At 36.2% G+C, this 22058-nt stretch overlaps 2 protein-coding genes across 7 annotated transcripts in view; one reads left to right on the top strand and one right to left on the bottom strand.

Annotated features, from left to right (window-relative positions):
- Window positions 1-14784, top strand: part of ZFYVE21 (zinc finger FYVE-type containing 21) — a 15339-nt gene extending 555 nt beyond the window's left edge. Inside the window, exons 2-8 of one of the 2 annotated variants that reach the window (XM_085317360.1) lie at window positions 4995-5045; window positions 6940-7108; window positions 7918-7993; window positions 8793-8884; window positions 9655-9708; window positions 11495-11637; window positions 14063-14784. In XM_085317360.1, the coding sequence (XP_085173486.1) occupies window positions 4995-5045; window positions 6940-7108; window positions 7918-7993; window positions 8793-8884; window positions 9655-9708; window positions 11495-11637; window positions 14063-14098 (621 nt within the window). In that variant the 3' untranslated portion in view covers window positions 14099-14784. The remainder of the gene's footprint in view (window positions 1-4994; window positions 5046-6939; window positions 7109-7917; window positions 7994-8792; window positions 8885-9654; window positions 9709-11494; window positions 11638-14062) is intronic. The other variant, XM_085317362.1, reaches the window with a different exon arrangement.
- Window positions 14785-15292: 508 nt separating this feature from the next.
- PPP1R13B (protein phosphatase 1 regulatory subunit 13B) overlaps window positions 15293-22058 on the bottom strand; it is a 70550-nt gene continuing 63784 nt past the window's right edge. For all 5 annotated transcript variants that reach the window (XM_085317357.1, XM_085317355.1, XM_085317358.1 and 2 more), the window contains 5 exons: window positions 20622-20759; window positions 20394-20527; window positions 19561-19727; window positions 18432-18631; window positions 15293-16809 (listed from right to left, as the gene is read on the bottom strand). In XM_085317357.1, coding sequence (XP_085173483.1) covers window positions 16768-16809; window positions 18432-18631; window positions 19561-19727; window positions 20394-20527; window positions 20622-20759 — 681 coding nt within the window. In that variant the 3' untranslated portion in view covers window positions 15293-16767. The remainder of the gene's footprint in view (window positions 16810-18431; window positions 18632-19560; window positions 19728-20393; window positions 20528-20621; window positions 20760-22058) is intronic.

Here is a 22058-nt window from a genome sequence, read left to right as displayed (position 1 = left end):
CTTAGGTTAGTGAGATACAACGGGTGGGAGCATTGCTCTTTTTCATAGAGCAAAGACCCTGTCACAAAAGTTAGTGGAGATTTTAGTAAGTGTTGTGAGCTGTGTGTGACACGAATGTTTATTAAAGTGTTGTTCTGTTTAAATGCTTGTAAAACAGCAAATGTAACTTCGAAGACCATGTTGATAAAAAAAAGTATAGTGAAAGGCTAAGGTAGCCCTTTCTGGCTCTCAGTGTGAATATTCTTAGTGTTAAATAACTGAGTAACTTAATAATTGAGTAACTTAGACTATTTCAACCAACTTTACTTTTAAATACTTTTCAAGTAAGCTATAAAATCATAATGCTACACAGAATTTTCTATAGTACACATTACTTATTACTAGTCTTTTCAGATATTAACAGAACTCATAATCAGTTGTTTATGTTGTTTTTTCCCAGTTGGTAGGGTGGATGCATGTCTTTAATAYGATGCAAAATTGAGATTATTTTTGGTAGTGATAAACCAATATGGAGTTAAGCAAGCAGTCGTTAAACAAACCCATCCCTTGCCAGATACTGATATGGTTGGTTTATCTTTTATGGAAACACTATGTTTTCCTGTCACGACTAACTTCATTAGGAACAAGAAAAAAATTGCGCCTCTAACAGGTGTCTGTTGAGGCAAAGTGCTGTTTAAAAGTAATTATRTGAGCAGCCTCACTGTACTAGTGGAGCTTCTGTGGCTCAGTCACCTGAGACTAGCCTTTGCTGGCATATGGTGCATGGCTGCTAAGTTGATTGGCTGTTTTTTTCAAAATAACAACCATTTTTTTGAACAGTGACTTTTCCGGCTTATTTTAAAGCGATATGAGAAAATGCAGAGTGTCTTGGGGGAATTCTATCAAGTTAGTCTCTTCTGTTCTTAAAGGGGGGTCACTGGTAGCATTTAGTGTAGATAAGATGAACTATTCAATGACAAGTGCTGAGTGTCATTTATTGTATAGGTCCACAGCTTTTGGGGCTCCCAGTTGGCATTGTAAGTCAGGTGTGGTGCATTGGGATGGCTGCAGATACGGTGATCGGGGAGTGTGTAGCAAAGTCCAAGTTCAGRTTATTCTCTAGGTAGTTTCTGTGTGTTGTTTGTAGTGTAGAGTCTGATTTTGCTGAGCRTGTGGCTTCATGTGCTCTGTGTGCATTGGTCTGAGCCTCCTGAAAACCTGATTGCTGRCATCATCATCAGTGCGTAACATTTATTTTAAATTGAAAGTAGTTTTCTCTTTGACCTTCTGAAATGTGGCTTTATATTTCAGTAATTCTGAATTAYAGCAGGTTCCTTAAGAAAAATAAAATGCTTCTAGCTGAGTATAGTAATATCTTAATTCAACTGAAGGTTGTTTGGGAATTATATTAGAATTTACTTAAATTTGTTAGATTTATTTGAGAATGTGTCTGTAAAATTTAGGTAACTCAAATCAATCTGCATACTATGACTTTCATATGACATTTGTATCTCAGGTATTCTCCTTAAGAATCAACCTTTCCTCTTGTCTGTTGGACAATAGACTGGTGACGTMGGTTTGTGACTGAACGTCGCTTTTGCATCAAACTTGCTGGTAATTGCTATTGAGAGGAAGTATGTTATAGACACACATTTTAGATACATGTGTTCATTCATATTCTCAATCTTACAATTCTTGTTATTTTATAGAAATAACTGTTTTACTAGATTTCTTGAAGTCTAAGTGTACTCAAATTCTAAATTCCATTTGATTAATATTAATGAAATATCATATTACGATCTTCTTAAAGTATACAATATACAAGAAAGCTTATAAACCRTATTTTTAATAATAAAAATGTTTTTAATAATCAAATAAACTTTAAAGGGACAATATTATCTGTGGTTAGTGCCTGCTGAGGTGGCCAAACCTCGTGAAAGTCCAGCTTCGTAGTGGATCTTTTTGTGGCAGTGGAATACTACATGCCTTGGAGCTGGGATGTGTAAGACCTGTGAGAAGTTTACAGGTGAGGTGACTGTGGTTCCCTAGGGATCCATCTGTTTCATTGTGGAAAGGAACTGAGTTTAATTAAAGTGGAGCCTTTGTTGGGTCAGGTTCTCAGAGCCAACARTAGTTGTGTGGCAGAGCTGCACTTAGACTGCTTACCCACCCAATGTAGCTTGAGCCATAAATTAGCCATGTACAATCATAACATAGCAGAAAAAATCAAAAGCCATATCTACTGTATGTTCATGTTGTAGTTTCTTCCACTCTGGCATCAGCTGTTTTGGTAGGGCATGGTACAAGGTCTGATTTGATAAGTTTGCAAACTTTCCCATTTGCAGAAACTCACTGTGATAAGAAGCTTAGCGAGATGTTAGGTGGCATCACTGCTGCAATCATTTTGGAACTGTATATGCAAAAAAAGCACATGAAATGTAGCCATCACTTACTGTCCATCTACAGTATTCTGACCCTGGTGTGGATCCAGAGTACTATACTAATCTGTTATTACACTACATGCATGAGAAATCCCACTGTATAATAGATTAGCTCTCAGTATTTTTAAATTAATTCCAAGATGCAATAACTGGTGGATATGCTTCCATTTTCTGCTTGCTCTATGGAGTTTTCTGATACTAGTATTAGTGGCATGTTGATTGCATGTAAAAGGAACATATTCATGACGAGTGTTTTTAATTAATTTTCCTTATCTCAAATCTTATCCAAAAAACTCAGATTAATTGTAGTTTTAAAATGCCAGTACCTTGAAAACTTAAATAACTCTCAGACATCATGCTTACCTCTGTGTAAATGTGATACAAAACTTCAAGTAATAAAATAGAAAGTACTCATGTAYTTTCTAGCTATGTCAGCATATGGATGAATAAGAAGGATTCAGCTGTTAAGGTGTCATTCAATAGTGATCTTTTCCCTGGCCAAAGTAGAACTTGATCACAGAATGRTTGAGATTGGAAGGCACCTTTGGAGATCAAGTCCAAATGCTGATATTATGTAAATGTCTTTACAAAGCAGAAGTGTCTTGTATATTGAGTTAGAAACAACATTCTTTCAGGAAAATCCCATTTTGTGATGTCTGCTACTATATACTTTTTATTTGTGAGTTATTTACATCAGCTCTGTGTATTGGACCTTTTTATCATGGTGGTTCTGGAATTCAGAAGTATTTTCCCCAGACTTTCTGAAGGATAAAAATAGGAAGAGGGATAATTCTGTTACTTGTTGAAGTTACTGAAGCAACTTAAATATGTTTTTTGTGTAACATATTTAAGACGGTATTTAGAGATCTTTAGTTTGTAGCTTGTGCTTTTTGATTTCTGACCTAAAAAAAGCACCCACATTTTCATTAAGAAAATAGTTTAGACTCCTTGTGAATTCGAAAGTATACTGAAATACTTGCCAGGCCCAGTTCCCAGACAGTGCATTAAACCACATACATCAGAAAATAAAGCACTAAATCAAGGTCATTATAGAGCAAAATGTGATACTATTTGTAGAATATTACTTGTTATAGAGATGAGATCTTAAGAATACTGCTTTGACCAGACGGGGTTATTCATCAGGGAATGTTAAAATAGGCTYGTATACAGCCATTGTGAAAAGAGGTGTTTGGTTGGCTAATTCAGTTCATTATTTGAAACAATACAAGAACAGTTCTAGTTCTCTTCTGTGTGAAATTTAGAAATGCAGATAACTAACAAATATTGCAAGTGTTTACCTTCTGGTATAGTAACTGTAGTTATTGTCTGATTTCTAATTTATTAAACTTTGCTCTTAATTACAGCAGCTTATATGAAATGTTCTGACGTGTCTGAACAATCTTACACATACRCAAAAGCAAAATTTCTAGAGAATTTTTAGTTTATCTGCTGCAGTATTTTTCTTGGCTGCAATTATATTTGTGACAGTAACTGGGAATTTGTTGAAGCAGAAGTCTGAAATACACTACAAAAGCTGTTGTTAAGGGTTAAGTATTGAAATATGCTAACTAAAGGAAAGCAGTGACTACTGTGTGCTTAGCAAATGGCACATACTCAGCTTAAAACATGTTTTTAAGATGACATTCTGCTGAAATCTGAGATACTCTGAAGAGTTTAGTTTTCTAGAGATACAAAACTCATTACAGAATCTAACCATGTTCTTCTGATTCAGATGTCAAGCAGAGTTATGCATTAATATATGCAAATAAATCTAGCAATGCTTGCTTTGTAAGYCTTGGTTTCTGACAGTGGGTAGAGTTACGTGAAGTCTTGGTAAAAATCCAGTGATCTACTGCTGAGATTCAGTCTTCTGGTAGGTGACTTTCTATATAGAAAATTTCATCATAACTATCACTGATCTCTGCTTGTAGTTTAGAAATGAAAGCTTTTGACCCCTAAAATTCTGTTTAGAGAAGTCTCTTCATTTTTTTTTCATGGATTTTCTTTCGGGAGCAGTGTTGGTGTAATCTTCTTTTCATAAAGAGATGTTTCAGGAGATGACATTTTTTTAGCAGGAATAAAAATTAAGTCTTGATGATTTGGAAGAAAACCAAAAATCTAGTGTGTTTGAAAAGTTCATAAACTATTGGGAGCATTAAAATACATAAGGAATGTTTTAGGAGGTCAGCGGAGCATTGCAATGTAATACAATGAGGATAGTAACTTATACAAAAACATAGTAAACATTCTGGATAGCCAAACTGGTTAAGCAAGGTGTGAATTTCTGAGATGTAGTTTTGACTGCTGGCAAGATGCAATAGAACAGATAAGCGTCTCTTTTTTTTCTTTTCTTTTTTTTTTTTGATCTTTTGGGTGGACATGACTCTTTTGCTGCGTTAGTATTTAAAATATGAAAAAAAAATTAAAACCATTCATGGTGAAAAGATAAAAGATGGAAATTTGTTGGAGCTGTTTCTTCTTGGGAGATAATACAAAGCTCAGTCTTTGTGCATGGTGGTAGGATTAAAGAGAAAGATATTTTGTAGTTTAATGTTAATCTGTGCTGTTTTCTAGTGCCCAAGATGTATGCAGTGTGATACAAAATTTGACTTCATAACTAGAAAGGTAAGAAATGAAATAAAACATAAAACTTTAACTGTTGCAATATATAAACATGAGCTTTTTCTGATTTAAAAATGGAGACGCCTGATGTAACTTAAAATAGTTTTTCTTTCTGTTCTCTCTTTGCTGGGCAGAGATCCTTTTTTTTTTTTTTTTTTTTTTTTTTTTTTTTTTTTTTTTTTTTTTTAGTTCTGTTCCTTTGACCTCCTTCTTGTGTGCTCAGTATGCTTACAATGAGATTTTGGTTTGTGGCTAGGGTTGTTCTAAAATACTGGGTAACCATGGGATTTACATTCAAAGGAAGAGTTAGAAGAACTCATGCCAGAGTGTACTGCTAATGTCAGCACTAACACAGAAACCAAATGGTTTGTGTKTTTTTTTTTTTTTTTGGTAAGATAAAAATTAGTTGTGGAAATGTAAGCAAGAAAATATTTTGAATCGCAATCATTTACAATCTTGTATTGAAGAACCTTATCGTCAAAGTTTGAAAGACCAAAATAAAAGCTCAGATTTTCCTGTTCTAAAAGTGAAACAAGATCTGTTTTGGGATTAGAAAGAGAATCTCTGGTTAAAATGGAAAACTATGAACTGTCTCGACTGCTCTGAACCATAATGAGGTATGCTGTATAAAGAGAAAACATTAACGTTAAAGTGTGTTCATTCATAAATGTAAGCAGATCTTTGTGGAATGCATGCTGGTTTACTGAATACTATTACCAGGAAGAATTCTGTTGAAACTGGAGTTTCTGCTTGGAGAAGGAAAGCAGTCTCCCGAAAAAGGCCAGCAATGATTTTAGCAGGAAATAATGTTGCTTTGTGTAACTATCTTGACACTCTGTTAGCCTGCAGCTTGTGAAGTAAAGAAAGATGCAGGAATGTGGCCTGTAATGCATTGAAGTAGTTGATATTTGGTTTTGAATTTATTGGTTGGAGGGAGAGGTAAGGAGAAATTTTAAAATCAGCATACCTGTATGTCATAAAAGATAGATAGATTTTCAAAATGCCCGAAGAACATTAGGATGTCAGTTAGGGCAACTAAATGATAGTGTGTGCAGCCTCTTGGTCYTTGTTGTCTTCTGTGCTTGGATGGGTTAAGAGTATGGATGTTGGTGGGCTAGGGCTTTTAGATTGAAAAGAAATAATTCATTATTCTGCTGTATTTTTCTTGTGTTGTCAACTTTGGGAAGTAAGGAGGTAGCCATAGAAAATAAGTTTCTGGAGAAATTTTTCCATTATATTTGGAAGAAAAATATAACAATGACTAAAACTGCAGTTTATCAGTTGCTTGTATCAAGCTGTTTAAACTTGCTTTGAGCCACACATCTGTTCTTGCTTGCCTGGAAATACTTGTTCTTACATGAGTTACTGTCATCCCCTGAGAACTTGGATCAGCAAGAGCTACYATGCCTGTCACACCCCAATAGTGATTTGGAGAACAAGCACTTGTTGAACACTTAGTAACTGTGAAATGCATTGCAATAGCAGTTATTGATTTTTACTAGTATTATAGCTTCTCTGGATTTTTTACTATGCCACCTGTCATTTCTGATAAATAGCTTTAGGTTTTGAGTATGAAGATTTGGGTTAGTTTTGTTTTCTAGCCYGTTACCATGGAAAAAACGGGCATGACAACAAGCCTGTTGACAGAGTGCCAGCAGATTTGTATGCTGCTGTTCATGGTAAACTTTATCCTTTGAGTTCAGTCTTAAGAGATGTAGTTCTACTGTTGCAGCCATTAATTTTCTATAACCACTTGACTACTGTCMTGTCCCTTGACTACTTTGTTTCAAATTGCAGAAACTGTGTTCTTTTTCTCGGATGAGAAGGTGTTTAATGCAGTAACTTCATCAGATTCTTCATTTGTAAATGAATAAATAAAATATTATCTCATACTTAGCATCACTGTCGAAGATGTGGAAAGTGCTTTTGCGACAAATGCTGCAGTAAAAAAGTGCCTCTGCCTCGCATGTGCTTTGTGGACCCTGTGCGCCAGTGTGCTGAATGTGCCCTCATCTCTCAAAAAGAAACAGAGTTTTATGACAAACAGCTTAAAGTGCTCATGAATGGTAAGTAACACACTGTGTGTGTGTGTATGCGCGTGCGTGTGTGCATATATATGTGTGCTGGTTTGATTTTGCTTATATTTGTTCAAACAAATCTGATAGACAGAAAGACTAGTGTGATGTAATTAAAGATGAAGGAAGTTTTAGTGCTSTGGCAGGCGAGTGTGTGTGTGTGTGCACACTTGTCATTTTTATTATGTTAACACACTTTTTTAGCTATGTTCCTGCATTGAATAAAAAACACTTAGCAGTAGAGAATATTTTAATGTTTTCTAACAAGATACTGTGCTTGCTTCAAACCTCGCTTGTGAGCTTTGACGTTGTCCGTAGCCTAAGGCTGTGTACGTGGCAGGTCATCATGAATTGTCAATTTTAAATAGCATATTAATTAAGCTGAAGATCACATCCTGCTATTTGATTCTCACAGATTTATTTGGAATATCAAAATAATAATTTCAGTAGTATTTTAGTGTATAATGGTGAAAAGATAGGGTCTTTAATTGCCAATCTTTACCGTCTTCCAGTTCATTCTCGTTTTAAAGTTTCTGCTTGCATATCATCTGTATTTCTACACTCTGTGGGAGAAATGTTACATAGTAATTGTGAAAGGTCATGTGATTCAGAACATGGTAATTAAAGATGGACTTCTTACATTTGAGTACTCTAAAAATGTCAGTTTACTGTTCCAATTAATCTCTTAATGWTTCACACAATTCAGTCTATTAGGTGCAATAAATAAAATTGCTTACTGGTTTTGATATTTTAATGGTCCTTTCTAAACTGTGTTAGAATAATAATAGACTTCTTTTCAGGTGCTACATTCTTTGTAACTCTGGGAACATCAGATAAATCTGAGCTAATGGTATGTCGACTGTCCAACAATCAGAGGTGAGAATGTTAATAGAAATTGCACTTGTAAACACAGCTATAATTAATATTATCTAATAACCCAAACAAACAAAMAGAGTAACTTGCTGTGAGGATCCTGGAGAGAGTATTCTGTAAAGATGGTTGCAATTTTATTGGATTAAGTTTGAATTTACTAGTGGGGTGGGTYAGTGACTCTCAGAAGAAGAGGTGTGAACTCCCACTGCTTTATATTGTGAAGACTGTTTCCAGAAGCAGCAAGGGGCAGAAATGCCAGAATGCCTTAGAGCAGTGGAACTCCACTCATTTTTAAGGCATCTCAGTGTCACTGGAATACAGCGTTTTGCCAGCTAATGGGAGGATTGTCAGAAGGATGACTGGGAAAGTATCTGTAACCCCTTTAAAGAACTTGTTTCAGAATGTTGACTCCAGTACTAAGCATATTGTTTAACATTACAGAGAAAACATTATTTAGGGCATCCCTAGATTTTGATTGGCAAGTACACCTCAAACTCCATGTTCTCTCCTTCCTCCAGCGCTTTGGAAGGAGGCTTTAATGTTTTGAAAGGATYTCCTAAACCAGTCAATATGTTTTTGCTGCTTTTTGTTGGTGTTCGAGGGTTTTTAAGTGAAACACTTCAGTGAAAAAGACTTCCTGCTTGATGATTTCTTCCATCTCCCGACCCCAAAGAAGATACAGAAAACCAGTCACTGAGAGATTGTTTGAAATGCAGTGAACTCTGAGATCTGATTATTCTATTTCATGTAATTCAGACTTGATGTTGTAAACGAGGAAATACTCTTTTTTTGGTATGTGTAGATACCTGGTTTTGGATGGAGACAGCCACTATGAAATTGAAATTGTACAGATTTCAACTGTTCAGATACTTACRGAGGGATTTACTCCTGGAGGTAAATTTTTCAGTGAATACAAATTTACTATTAAGAAAAATATGCAAAATTACAGTTTTTGTTCTAACTAGATGGTGTGTTTCTAGCCTATTAGCAACTTAGGTGCAACTATCTTGGTTACAGCTATTTTCAGAATAGAATGTAATGCTGGGAAACCTGTCCGTGTGGCTACTGGGATTTTAGGGAAGATCTAAGAATTCAGAGATTGGGACAACTAACATGGGAGAACTTCTCAGTAGGTTTAAATAAAGATGGTCATCACCTGTTCTAATCCTTTCTTTTAGATGAATATAAGCATTAATTCAAAGGCTCATAACCCAGCTGGGATGTACTTTTGTTGGTACAAATAACTGAAGAGAGTAAGAACTAACATGTTTAAAAAAGTTAAAACTCTACTCTCTCAATTTAATTTAAAATGAAGGGGTGGCCAAATAAAACTGGTAAGATCTGAATCAGAGGGCAGCTACTTACTGTTACCTACTGTTCAGTACTATTCTGGGAAGAACTTGAGCACGATCTCACTGAAATGAGAACAAACACGGACAGGAGTTTTAATAATTGCTCTTTAGCAACAACTGTCTGCTGGATTTTTTTAATTAAACAGTTCACCTGTACAATATTCGTTCAGTGCAACATGTTAACTTAAGGGAACTGACTGTAGTATTCTAATCAACCAGATGTATTGCTGAATTAATGATCCTATAATTCCTTGTTCATTGCTCTTCTGACTGCTTTATCTTTTGCCTGCCTGCCTTTCTTCTTGATGGTAGAAAAAGATATTCACACTTACACCAGCCTTCTGGAGAGCCAGCATATTACTGAAGGTATCAGCAGTATCTTTTATGAGCATGACTTGCCCAAGCATGCTATCACAACACCTTTCCCATTCTTCCCTTTGCAGTGTCATTTTGTTTGCTTGATCTTCTGTTGATGTTCAACTTTGGAAAAAAATGTTCAAATATTAGATGTATAACTTGCACAACTCTAGGCTCATACTTTTTTCTTTCCATCTCTCTTATTAAATAAACTGAGAATGAATATTTTATAACTTACTGGAGAGAAATTAAAATATTCCAGACCTCCTTTAAACTTGACATGCTATCATCTCTGCTAGGAGCAAGAAGGAGAGACAGACAAAACAGGATTTTTGATGGTGTACAGTATTACACATCACATCCTTCAGCGGAGCTGTCCCCAGCAGAGAAATAAATAATATAAATTTAGCCTTCACTTCCTRTGTACTGTTCAGTAGTGCTTTAGGCTGAATAAATAAATGTCTTACAAAGATTTTCTGCACAATTTTACCACAGAATTGCTTCAAACAATAGAAAATATAGGGACTGATAAAAGTAAAGAGAATGATACAAAATTTGAGTACCCATTAGAAACTCTGTTTTAAACTGTTAATAGGCTTTCTTTTACATTTCTTTAAAAGAAACATGCCCTCTTGTTAAGCAAGATACGTTCTGCCTAAATCAGAAAATATCCTGGAATGCCAGACATGTGCAGTGTAAATAAGCAAAACTGATCAAGGCTCCAGGTGTTTGATTTCCTTTGGTTTGTCTTTAAGTAAGGCCTTWACATGTTGGTCTGGTCAGATAGATGCAGGGGAGTGAATGATGGAGAAACTAGATTTCAGCTTATTCTACAAGAGAAGAAAATAGCTATTTTTATAAGCGGTGCTTGTGACCTTTTTATGAGGAAACTTAGCCAAGATTATCTTTGGCTTCTTAGATACTATAGTAATAGCCTCCAGGACCCCTTCTTCTCATGCAGGCAGCCTTTATATTGCAAAAAGGGTTCCTTGTATGGTGATGCTGTTCCCCTGGTTTAATTTATGCTGTACCACTTCAGTAAGTAAGTGGSCCAGTAAAGTATGTGTAAAGGCATCAGTGTGCTATTCTAAACCAAACTTCTGTTTCATTTCTGTATTTTTGCTTTGGTTCATCTTGAAAGCTGTATGCAATTAGAGTAAAAAAGATACAGCCACTGTTCACAAATCATACTGTTAAAGGAATGTCTTTTGTAGTGGATTCCCCTTGTGCAGTAAATGATGTTGGCAGTCTTCCAGCCTTGCAGAGATAGCTGTTGGGAGGCTTCTTTCCGAATTTTTCCCAGATTTGGATGGACTTCTCGTTGTCCTGCCAGACTTCTTATCAAGCAAGGATCCCTCTTTGATATCAGTCTAATTGGACACTAGCAGTTCAGTTACAAACTGCAGGCTACAGTATGAAACTATAGTATCTACTTAAGAGAAAACAGATTACAGTATTAACCTGCAAGGGTTTTCTCTGTGTGTTAACTAGTGGCATTGCCTGTGATGACTTGTACAATTTCTGCCTCAGTGAGTGCCAGATAGAATTAAACAATACTGAATCCGCATGTTCTCTTTCCTGGCATTAACACTCTTTGTCACTGCCTCCTCTGATGCTGCAGTTCTGGGTTTACCAAGGTATGCTGGAGCCCTGTGGTCTCAGGACACAGTGACAGAATTGATAATGCTTTGAACTAAGCAATAGGATAATTTATTTAAACATGCGTATTGGTTTGTAGAAAGTTAGTTTGTTGGTAAAATATGTTGCTGGTTCAGGACTTTCTTTCTTTTTCCAGGAGGTAATACTCGTGCCATAGGTATGATTCTGCAGTATAAGGTACCAGGATCAGAAGAGCTTACACAGATGAAATTCACGGCTAGTGAAGACTTCAGCTGTAACAAGAAGCTGTCAGCAACCTGGCTGGCAGCTATGCATAAGGTAAGCTGGGGAGGTGGGCAGGGAAAAGCATTAAAAAACATTGCCTGAAATTAATTTTTTTCTGAAGGCTAGGGCTGGAGAAAAGATTGGGCAGAAAGGAGGAAAAAAGTTTTTCCCCCAGCTGCTTATTTGCCACCACATCATCTTTATTCAAACTAAAACCCTTTTCTCTGATGCAGAAAACCTGCTTGTTCTGGTTTCCAGGGGGGAGACTATCTGTACATGGGGTACTTAGTAACAGCAGATAAGAGTATGCAGCCTTTGGAGTCCTTTTTCTAAYGGACTCTTCAAAGGACTTGTTATTGCTTAAGACGACAGAAGCTATGGATGCTTGTTACGGACATGACTTTAGCCTCGTGCTCAGATACCTGAAGAAGATGTACCACAAAGGGTTCTCCAGGATCTTATCTATGTCCTTAGGTGATAAGAAAGTAAGAGTTTGATTTTCCAGTTTTTAGGTTTCTGTTACTCATTGAATAATGTACACAAAGGCATATTCTCTGGAACCATGTTCAGGTAATTGTATTTACTAGCTTATTGAAGGTTCAGAGAAATGGTTCATTCTTAAAACAGGACCAGAGGTGTGGGCAGGACTCTGTGGAAGACTGAGTCTCTTCTGTTCTTGTTAGGTACTATATCGTAACTGTGTGATGCAACTCAGGTTTTGTATTTTATAACTCAAAGTTACGGGAGACAAAACTGRTCTGAGACTTCATCTGACAACTGGAACTGTAACTGATACGCTGTCTGCAAATGCACTTGTTTGGCTCTATTTGCTCCTTTCAGTTGCTCTTAAGCTTCCCACCCCCCTCCAACCAGCATTTAACTTCTGTATTCAGCAAAATGCACTCAAACTTTATATAGTCACGAGTACAGTTTAGCACTTCCTTATACTTGTTCGGATTCATCTGTCACAAACAGTACAGCTCTTAAAATACTGTTCTTGCTGTGTTTCTATTGGTAAACTTAACTCCTAATTTATCTCCTTTGATACAAGCTTAGATTGTTTTTTTGAGTGACTGATGAAGCAGTGAGATCTTCAAAGGCCTTAGCTAACAGCATGCTCTTATTTCTGAAATGTGGGGCTTGTATTTTCTGTTATCCTGCTCAGCAAGGTGATTTTTATTGCAACTTTTCTGTGATGGTGCTTTCAAGTTAGTAAGGTCACTCCATAACTTGTAGAGATCTTGATATGAAAACACTGAAGTTCTTAATATCTAGGAATGAATCTGTAAATATGTACAGCAGTACATAACAATGCAGCTACCATCTTCTCTGGATCTTGTTTTGTTTGATGTATGAAGAGAATTTTGTAACTAATTCTTTACATTTTAAGGAATACCTGAGAATAAGAAATAAAAGGATTTTAAGGAAGAGCATATTAAATAGGAATTCACAAAACTGTTTCTTCCTAAAGCTTTATCTTCTTTTGAGGCTGCTGACAGTCCTATTCACAAGCATTCTGTATAAACAAACTTTGAATGGATTAGATCAACTTGAAGGAAAGCCGCCATTTAAGATTGACAGTAACAGTTCTTCTGTAGTAGCTGGTTCCATTGCTAATGTATATGCTAGATGGTAGTATGTCTGAATTGCTTATGGAGTTCCTATCTAGAACCTTAAGGAAGTAGAGAAGTCTCTTAACTTTTTCAGGATGTTAAGATGCAGTAGTGGAAGTTGAAAGGCTTTGAAGGAGAAAAAAAAAAAAAGGTGGAAGTTAGTTAAGTTGCTGAAGTAGAACCAATGATTAAATATATGGAGTGTATGGATAAAGATTAGTGTTGAAACTTCAGGTTTAAAGCAAGTAAAAGCTGTGTGTCCATCTAGAAGAAGTGTCACTGCTTGCTGTCTTGCTGAAGCTGTAAGTTGCGTGTCAGCTCTTGGCCTTCCTTTTCAGTAAGTAAAAGTGTTGCCTGAACAACCTATTTAAAGGACTTGCTGACTTGTTGCTAGAGCACATTATGCCTATCATAGGGGGTTGGTTAAGTTTAAGAGATGATTGGAGCATCTCACCAAATCTTTGCAAGGTGGAGGGCAGAAGGAGTAGGAGGAATAAGAAACAGAATAATACATTGTTTTCTATATATGTTTAATCAAATCACCAAAACCTCGGAAATGCTTTATTTAACTTCTTCCAAACCACCTTTGATCAGAAATGCCATTTCTGACTCAGAGGAGACAAATCTAAGTTATATGCTCAGTGACCTTCTTCAGTGACTTTGGCTTCTAAATGTAAACAGCTCAATAGCCTCAAAAACTACTTTGCCTATCTCAATGCTACCAGATGTCTTAAACTAATGAAAATAGCACAGTAAGAACCTAAACCCAAAAGCTTTAAAGAATTTTTTTTTTKATGGATAGGGGGAGAGTAAATGCCTGCAAATGAAACTTCAGTTAACACAATCACATTTTGTTTTTATATTAGGCAACAAAACTTCTTTATGAGTCCCGGGACCAGTAAGAATGGCAAACTGTTGGCAATTTGAGGGAAGAGACCAACCTCTAAGGACTTGCATCTCACTTTTTGCTAATTTGACAGCTGGTAACATTTGCTGTTCTTGACCCTTTCTCATTCCAGTGTGGTTCACAATGTAAGAACTGGCAAATGCAATGTGAATAATATTTTGAACCATGAGTATTCACTATAGTGTGCAATATGTATACAATTAATGCTTTAAACAGCCTCACCTTTTAAGACTTTGTATATTTTGTTAAACCTTTATTGGCACTTAATATGAAATATGAAAATAAAACCTACACTACAGCTAATGTACAGCACAACTTTTATAGTAACAGTTATGTATCGTTTGCCACAAAAAGCAAACAAATGTGTATGTCTCTTCTGCAGAGAATAACTTTTGGGTATAGATCTCAGGTTTTCCCCTCTATCCAAATGTTTAAAATCAATGTACAATAAAATCTGCCTTAGATATGATTTTATAGAAGTTACTTCTTGGCTTTCTAAACGTATTTCACCAGATACCACAAAATTAGAATTTCATAAACAAGATCTTGCAAATTCCCTTCTGTAATAAATAGCCTTCTGAATAATGTTTAGTTTTGTATTTTCTTTTTGGTAACTAGTTTTTGTTAATCTAACTGTAATGCTATCTGGAATTTGTACATTAAAATGTATACAATATGGAATAAATTCAGTTATTTAAATAAGAGGTGATGTTTACTTTCACAGTAGAGTACAGGGTGATAGGTACTATACTACCATTGTCTGAACTCTGAAACTGTTGATTTCCTTTTCAAACAATACCCATGTTTAGTTTTAAGCCTGGCTAATTTACTCAGCTATTAGGGATGAATCCTCTGGCTCCACAAGCTACAGCAAGTGTCTTCCTGCCCTCCATTTTCCTGTATTTCCTGTAGCAGTAAAAATTGAGCAATCCACCACACAAGGCTCAGTTGTCTGACAGCATGTAAAACACCCATGAGAGCTTCCTAGACAAGTATTAATTTGTCACACCTGGAACAGTGGAGTTTATATTGTAACAGGGCTTAAAAATGGTTTTGTAAATCAACTTCTATGCATCAGGTAAAACAATGAGGAAACTTGAATTAACAAACAGGTTGAGGCAAGCTGGAGTTCAAGTCTTTTCATGCAGATGACGGCCAGCAGTATCTCTACCATAAAAATACTAGAGAGTGCAGCCATGCCTTAGCAGTACTTTATTGTGCACATTTACATGTTCTCTGAATTAGTGTATCATAGGCTCTTGAAATCACATTCATGTAGCAAATTCTTCAACAATAATACCCTTTCACTTTTCACCACAATATATACAGTTAATGCTAAACCTGTGGTAAAAGCAAGTTACAGCACTGCAGAAATGGATATATAAATAATACACAAAACTTGTACATGAAGAATTAATCCAATTGCATACTGTTTAACAGGAGAAAATTACAAGAAATATGGCTACAACTTATAATGGGAAATTCAAAATATATTTTTGGTATATAAAATCATGTACAATTAAAATTCCAGTGAAGTGCTTTTTTTGCTTGAAACTACAATGTAGTGGAATAGTTTATTGCATAACTTGCCTTGGCAACAGCTGTAAGCTGCCAAGAACCACAGAAACTGTCCTCAAATAAGCTACTGCCTTTCTTAAGTTCTTCTCCAAACCTTGTTTCTTTCTTCTCTGTGACTTCGCATCCATACAACCCTCCTCCTGCTCCTATTCAGTCCTTCATATTGTCTTCTAGACTGACTCAGACAGACTTCACTTGACACAGTGTAACTCCTAGCAGACTCTTACCCTTCTCAACTATTGCACTTTCATCCATGCAGACATACAAATCCCTTAAGCTGTTGCAAGTTAATATTAACTGTTTTGTCCWTTACAAACAAACTCGGGTGGTTAGTAGGGCAACCTTTACATTAGTAGAGGTAACACTGGTGCTGTAAGTTGAATAACAAGAAAATAAAACACCAAGTGAATTACTGTGTAGGGATTCTGAAAAGTGTACAAATACTGTTGTTTTGTTAGTTCTCTAGTTTGTCTCTAAATGCAAATAATACTAGATGCTAGACTACATAAAGCTTTTGTTGGGGTTGTCTAGACTAGGATTTAAGTGTATATAGTAAGTTAACACTTAAAATCCTAGCCCTCTTAAAGCTTTGATGACTACTTATGCACTTAGCAGGTGAAAATCTTGTGTTCTAGAACCCAAAGAGTTAATCAGTAATGAGAGAACTCAACATTCACTGGCATGAAAATATCCAAAACTCTGACGTGGGACAGTTACTGTGGGATCGGAGCAGACTGGACAGCATATCTGCACTTTGCAAATGACACCTCTGAACATTTAACACAAGAAAGCTCCTACCACGGAACTTGGACTTAATACGCTGCTTTAGACTATATTTGGAGGAACACTGTAGGTACTGGCGGTATCGCTCTCCTCATTCAGTGGTGGGTCACATAAAACAATCCTCATTTACAAATTGCAGATCTTGGAAAATCTTGAATGCTGTCCATTTAACAAGAGAAAGCACCATTAAAACTAAATACCATAGTTTTATTTCTCCAGGTGAAATGACTGAAAACGATGGCTCCAGTGTATGTTTTAAGTTTCCAGTTACCAGCAAGGTATTGCACTCTTGTACAACTGAATTCAAGCAAGGGTTCGCTGTCTAGGTTTTATTCGTGGATATAACTGTAAAAACAGAATAAAAATATTAAGTTTTGCATACTTGCTATGAGGTTAAGTATAATGAAATTTCATTATAACCAAAAGGGTACCTATAAGAACTGGGTCATACAGGGTACATTGGGGTATGGTGGGTTTCTTTTTTTGTTGGATTGGTGTTTTTTTTTTTTTTTTTTTTTGGGGGGGTAAGCTGCAGTGTGTTCTTAGGTACCCTCTGAAAAATGCAATCAGAAACTGCAGGAGGCCAGGGCTGACTTATTCCTGCCAGCAGCACCAAAATTACTGCTCTAAGAATTACTTCATTCATTTGCTTAAGACACAGAGAAGACCAAGCATGCTTTTAAGTACAAGATTCTCCTTATTAGAAAAATCTAGCCTTAGAGCTTATTTCCTCCACTGTAAGATTTTCTTTCACATATTTGGTCTTTTCTCTCTCTACTTAGGAGCTTTAAGTCCCTGGTCTCTTGTGATGGCAGTGTTCCATCAAGGTGACTGAGAGCTACTTAAGCAATTTGCTTAGGGTCGTCCTTTTCAAGACTTTCTTGTGTTTTTAAGGTAGAGGTGCATATGCATGTGTGTATACGCACACACATACAGCCTGTCTTGTGCCAAATATTAAAAATACTTCCTAAAAAACTTGCAGGAAGACAGAAAAGGGATACAAGGCAGGATTGTTAACCCCTGTCATTCTCAAAAAACTCAGACTCACCATTTCATGGGAGCAACGTAGGAGAGGGAGTGGGAAAAGGGGAAAATCGAGTAGACATGCTAACCTGTTCCTCTGGCACCAAGCACCTGCAAAAGCTGCAAGCAGTAGGGGCGAATGGCTCATTTTTAGCGCGCGGCCCCTAATACAAAGCTACGCAAAGCAACTCCCTCCCCYGCTTGCTTCTGCCAACCTCGTGACAGTCTCTGGCCAGTGTTGATGTTCCACTGACAAGAAGCTGTCACTGTCAGCTGCAAGCTGTATAGAACTGCACAAGGAGGTTGCACCATTATCTCAATATACCCTGCAGCTGGAGAATTTTGCTCTATACAATTGGTTAGGTAGCACCATTACTTTCACCTAAATAATGTTTTTCGTTTTTATGATATAATTGGATCAAACATAAGTTAAGAAGCAGAACCAGCTTCTGACCATTCAACATAGAAACTTCCCTGCTTTAGGATTCTGAGCACTTTTGGCTACATCTGCGTTCTGGCCAGATCTCCAGATGTTTTTTTTTGTTTTGTTTTGTTTTTTGTTTTTTTTTTTCTACAATGGGTTTTGAGACCTTTTTAATACAACTGTCTTTCCTGCGCCAAACCTTAGGGCTGGTTAATAGAGCCACCACATTTCACATAGGAACTCCCTATTTTTTAGCCAAAGGAAAACTCTTAAGCTGAAAAAATGATCAGTAAGTATACTAAACTTACTGAACAAAAAAGCTGGGTTTATCATAGCCTCTCCTTTCTGTTCGCAACAGCAGCACAGAGGCCTGAAAGAGTAAGGATAACCTGCTATGTACCACTTCATCGTGGTGTATCAAACTGATGCACAGATGGCTTCAGGCCAACGGTCTGCCTGCGTTCCTAATTTAGGAGGAAGTAAAAAGTAGAAGGGAGAAGGTAACCTAGGAAGTACTTACGCCAAGCAGATTTTTAGGCACGTAGCCTTCTTTATCATTGAGCCGGGCCCACCACCACTCTGTTTCATTGTCATCCTTGCGTCGCAGAATAGTAATGGCATCACCTTCATGGAATGACAACTCGTCGTTATTCTGGGCTTCATAATCCCACAGAGCATACACTACTCCCTTATTCATAACTCCCAACTTCTCCTGCACTCCTGTTAACAAAAAGTTAGAGAACACAGTAAATACCTTGTTCTTCCCTCTCGGATTTTTAGTGTGGACATTGTGACCCAAATATATTAGTCTCCTATTAATAAAATTCCATAAACAATTACCAGCACTTCCACAATGAATGCTTTCAGAAATTGAAATTGTAAAACCACATCTTGCAGAATATCTGGATTTACAGCATGAGTTTTTTCCTTTTATTTTATATGCAATGGAAACTTCGTGGTCTTATTCAAATAAGGACAAAATAGTTTTACATATGTTTGAGCAAAGCACCTTTACAGAGCTGTTCTGTATTTCTCACAGGACTACTTTCTACAGCACACTTTATACAGTAACACTTGAAACTTCTGAAAATATGCACAGTCTCATGTACATCTTAACAAAAGTCTTAACAAAAAGTCTTAACAAAGCTTACAACCTTCTCTGATGCAAACTGAAAATTTGCCAGCTGCATCTTAGGTACTTCTCTTGCAAAATACATCTCGGTAACTAAACACATTCTCTAACTCATTTATTCATAAAGGATACATGTTTCTTCATGTGATCTGCTAGAATTTTGTGCATCTGGAAGTTGCAGTATCTTATCAAGATACTTGAGAACTCGCTACCATCAAAACCCTTCAGTGGAGGCATTTCACTGATACTAAGCCAAATTAATCTTTAAAAAAAAATCTAACATTAAAAAGAGCCTGTGAAGTAATTCAAAGAGGGTAGAGAATATGAGAAATGTAGTAACCAAAAGGCTATTTTGTTATTAGCATTTTAAAAGTACAGGTAAAGGGCAGTATCTTCAAGTCTAGGGCCAAAATAGAAGATAATAAAATGTTTCATACAGAACAGAGGGACAGCATGCTGTTGGACAGAAAAGGTCTGAAATTTAGAAGGTTTTAAGATGCAAACCACTGAAACCTACCATACAAGAACTGAGAACACTGAATATAACCTTCTTCCATCTCTTCACACTTGTCTGCAGCAGTTTCTATATCACTTATAGTTGAAGCAAAAATTGCTGCCCCGGATTCAACAAGTAGTTTACAGAGATGAACACTATTGCAAGAAGCAGCACAATGCAAAGGTGTCCTGAAGTAAAGCAAAAATGCAGACATTAGAAAAAATGTTTCAGGAATCCTAACTGTTTTGTCCTGTAATATGAGGTTTAATCTGTCTATATTTAATACTTTTTTTTTTTTTTTTTTTTTTAAGGATATTGTCTTACTGATTATGTGCAAAACCTGTCACACAACTCGGAGTGGATTCCTGACTCCACTAAAGCCAAGCATTATAAAATCGATGTTATCAGAAACGTAAATTTTCCTATCTTGCAAGGCTGCTGGATATAAAATGGCATTTCCTAGTATGAGGAAATGTGAAAGGGAAAACAAGACAAGGGAGAAACTGATCAGCATGGTAAGCTTTCAGATCTGGTCCAAAAATCTGTGGATGGATTTTATGGAGATGAAACTTCTTAAACAAATGAACTTCAGACACTTGATATTTATAGTTTAATTATTTTGGTATGTGAACAAGAAATTCAATTATACTATTAAATAAAACCAAAATATAGTATAATTTATGACCTAAATGAACTTTCACATGAGTTCAACACTATGTAAAGTTGAATTCAAGTTTGTCACCATGCAGAGATTAGAACGTGCTCATTTGCTGCGGTTAAAATGGAATTTTGTTTATAAGTTTGCATCAAAATKGTCTTTTTTCAGATGTTAGGTTAAAAATCTTGACACTTACCACCCATCACTATCTGCTGCATTTACATTTACACCAAAATCAAGCAGGAACTTCACAATGTGGTGATGACCAGCACATACTGCATTATGCAAAGGTGTAATTCCTTCATCATTGGGTTTACTGGGATCATCAACCTATTGAAAACGTTCACACATTAAGGGTGTTTTTTTTTTTTTTTTTATTTTTTTTTAAAGTATTGAGAGAAGTTGCACTGGCTTAGAAGCTCACCTCATATATGATTCTTTGCACTAGATCAAATTCTCCCTCCAAAGAAGCATCTAGGAGGAGGGCTAATGGATTAAACTTCACCCTCAAGCCATGGCCAGTTCTTTCTGAGTTAGGCTTCTTCAGGTTGGTACGTTTGGTCTGAGTGAAGATGAAAGTTGGAAGACAATTTCAGGGTGCATAAGTGCACAAACCATTCAGTTACTTTCAAACTGGACAAAACCCCCCTTCTCCTTAGTTAATTAGAAGTATGCAAACACTTTTATAATAAAGTCTATTTCAAGCCTTGATACCTTAATATGTTTTATTCAGCTGAAAAATTAAAAAGCATGCTAAAACAATCTAGAGAGTTTTATTTAAAGGYAGTTATTACAAGGGACAAAGTAATCCAGAATTTCTGAACACTATAATCTTAAAACTGTATTTAGTATGAGCTGAATGTCTTTCTGGTGGATTTTCTGAGACACTGTCAAAACTTTTGCTTAGACTAGAAAACATGACACAATCAAGTCTGAGTGTCAGTCTATTTAGAAGAATCTCTGCCTTGAATTAGCCAATGTTCACTGCAAGTCTGTACTAAAAAGTTCTGAGCTTTGCTGTGAGAAAGAAGTTTACAGAACATGAAAATATTTTATGTGAGGTTCTAGCTGGTGCTGCTAGGAGAAGCATTCTCAAGGTCTAAACACATTTAAATGTGTTTTGAGAACATTCATCACTCACATGTGTCTTTGCCAGTTTCCAAGAAAAAAAAAAGTTATTAATGAAGTGTGTATTCTGTAGCTCTGTAAGAACTGTTTTCACTCCTATTTAATACAGTTGTTCCACTTTGGAAAATAAACCTTTTACAATATGAATAATATACATTGCTAGGTACCCTGGACACTTGTGCTCATAGGAAATGCATACAAGGTTGTGTGCACACCACAATCAAACTGTAATAGGAATCTAAGGATTTTGCTGAAGCATTTATGATAGCTTTACATGAATCAAAAAGTGGAGATGGTCTCTGAAATCGATGTTAAATTGAAACATTAACTAAGAATAAAATTCATTCTTCTCTCCATTTTCAATTCTCCATATGCTCTAGGTTTTGGTAATGACAAATCCAAGTAGTATTTAGAAGGTTTTGGTACAGCTGGAGGAGAAATATTGAAAGCAATTCAAATTATGAAAGAAGCACACTAGACAAATATTTCTGCTAAAACAAGTCAGCTTTGTCACTGGTAGTGTTGCAACTCTGGTTTCACATCTCCCTCCTGAGAGGGAAGCAGGAATTCACTTCTCCCAGAGTAGTCCTTTCAGCTTGTTTGCAAATTAAAAAGGCCCGCTGCAGTAACTTACCCATAGGTTCATACAAATAGTCATAATAGAATAATTATTTGTAGCCCCGACAAAATGAAATTTTTAAAATGGTATCTCTAGATATCAGAATTACTTCTC

Source organism: Rhea americana, unplaced genomic scaffold, assembly GCF_003343005.1.
Source record: "Rhea americana isolate MKP2758 unplaced genomic scaffold, rheAme1 scaffold_5, whole genome shotgun sequence".
In the NCBI taxonomy this organism is placed as follows: domain Eukaryota; kingdom Metazoa; phylum Chordata; class Aves; order Rheiformes; family Rheidae; genus Rhea; species Rhea americana.
The sequence above is the reverse complement of the archived record's forward strand: the minus strand, read 5'-3'. Positions and strand labels throughout refer to the sequence as shown.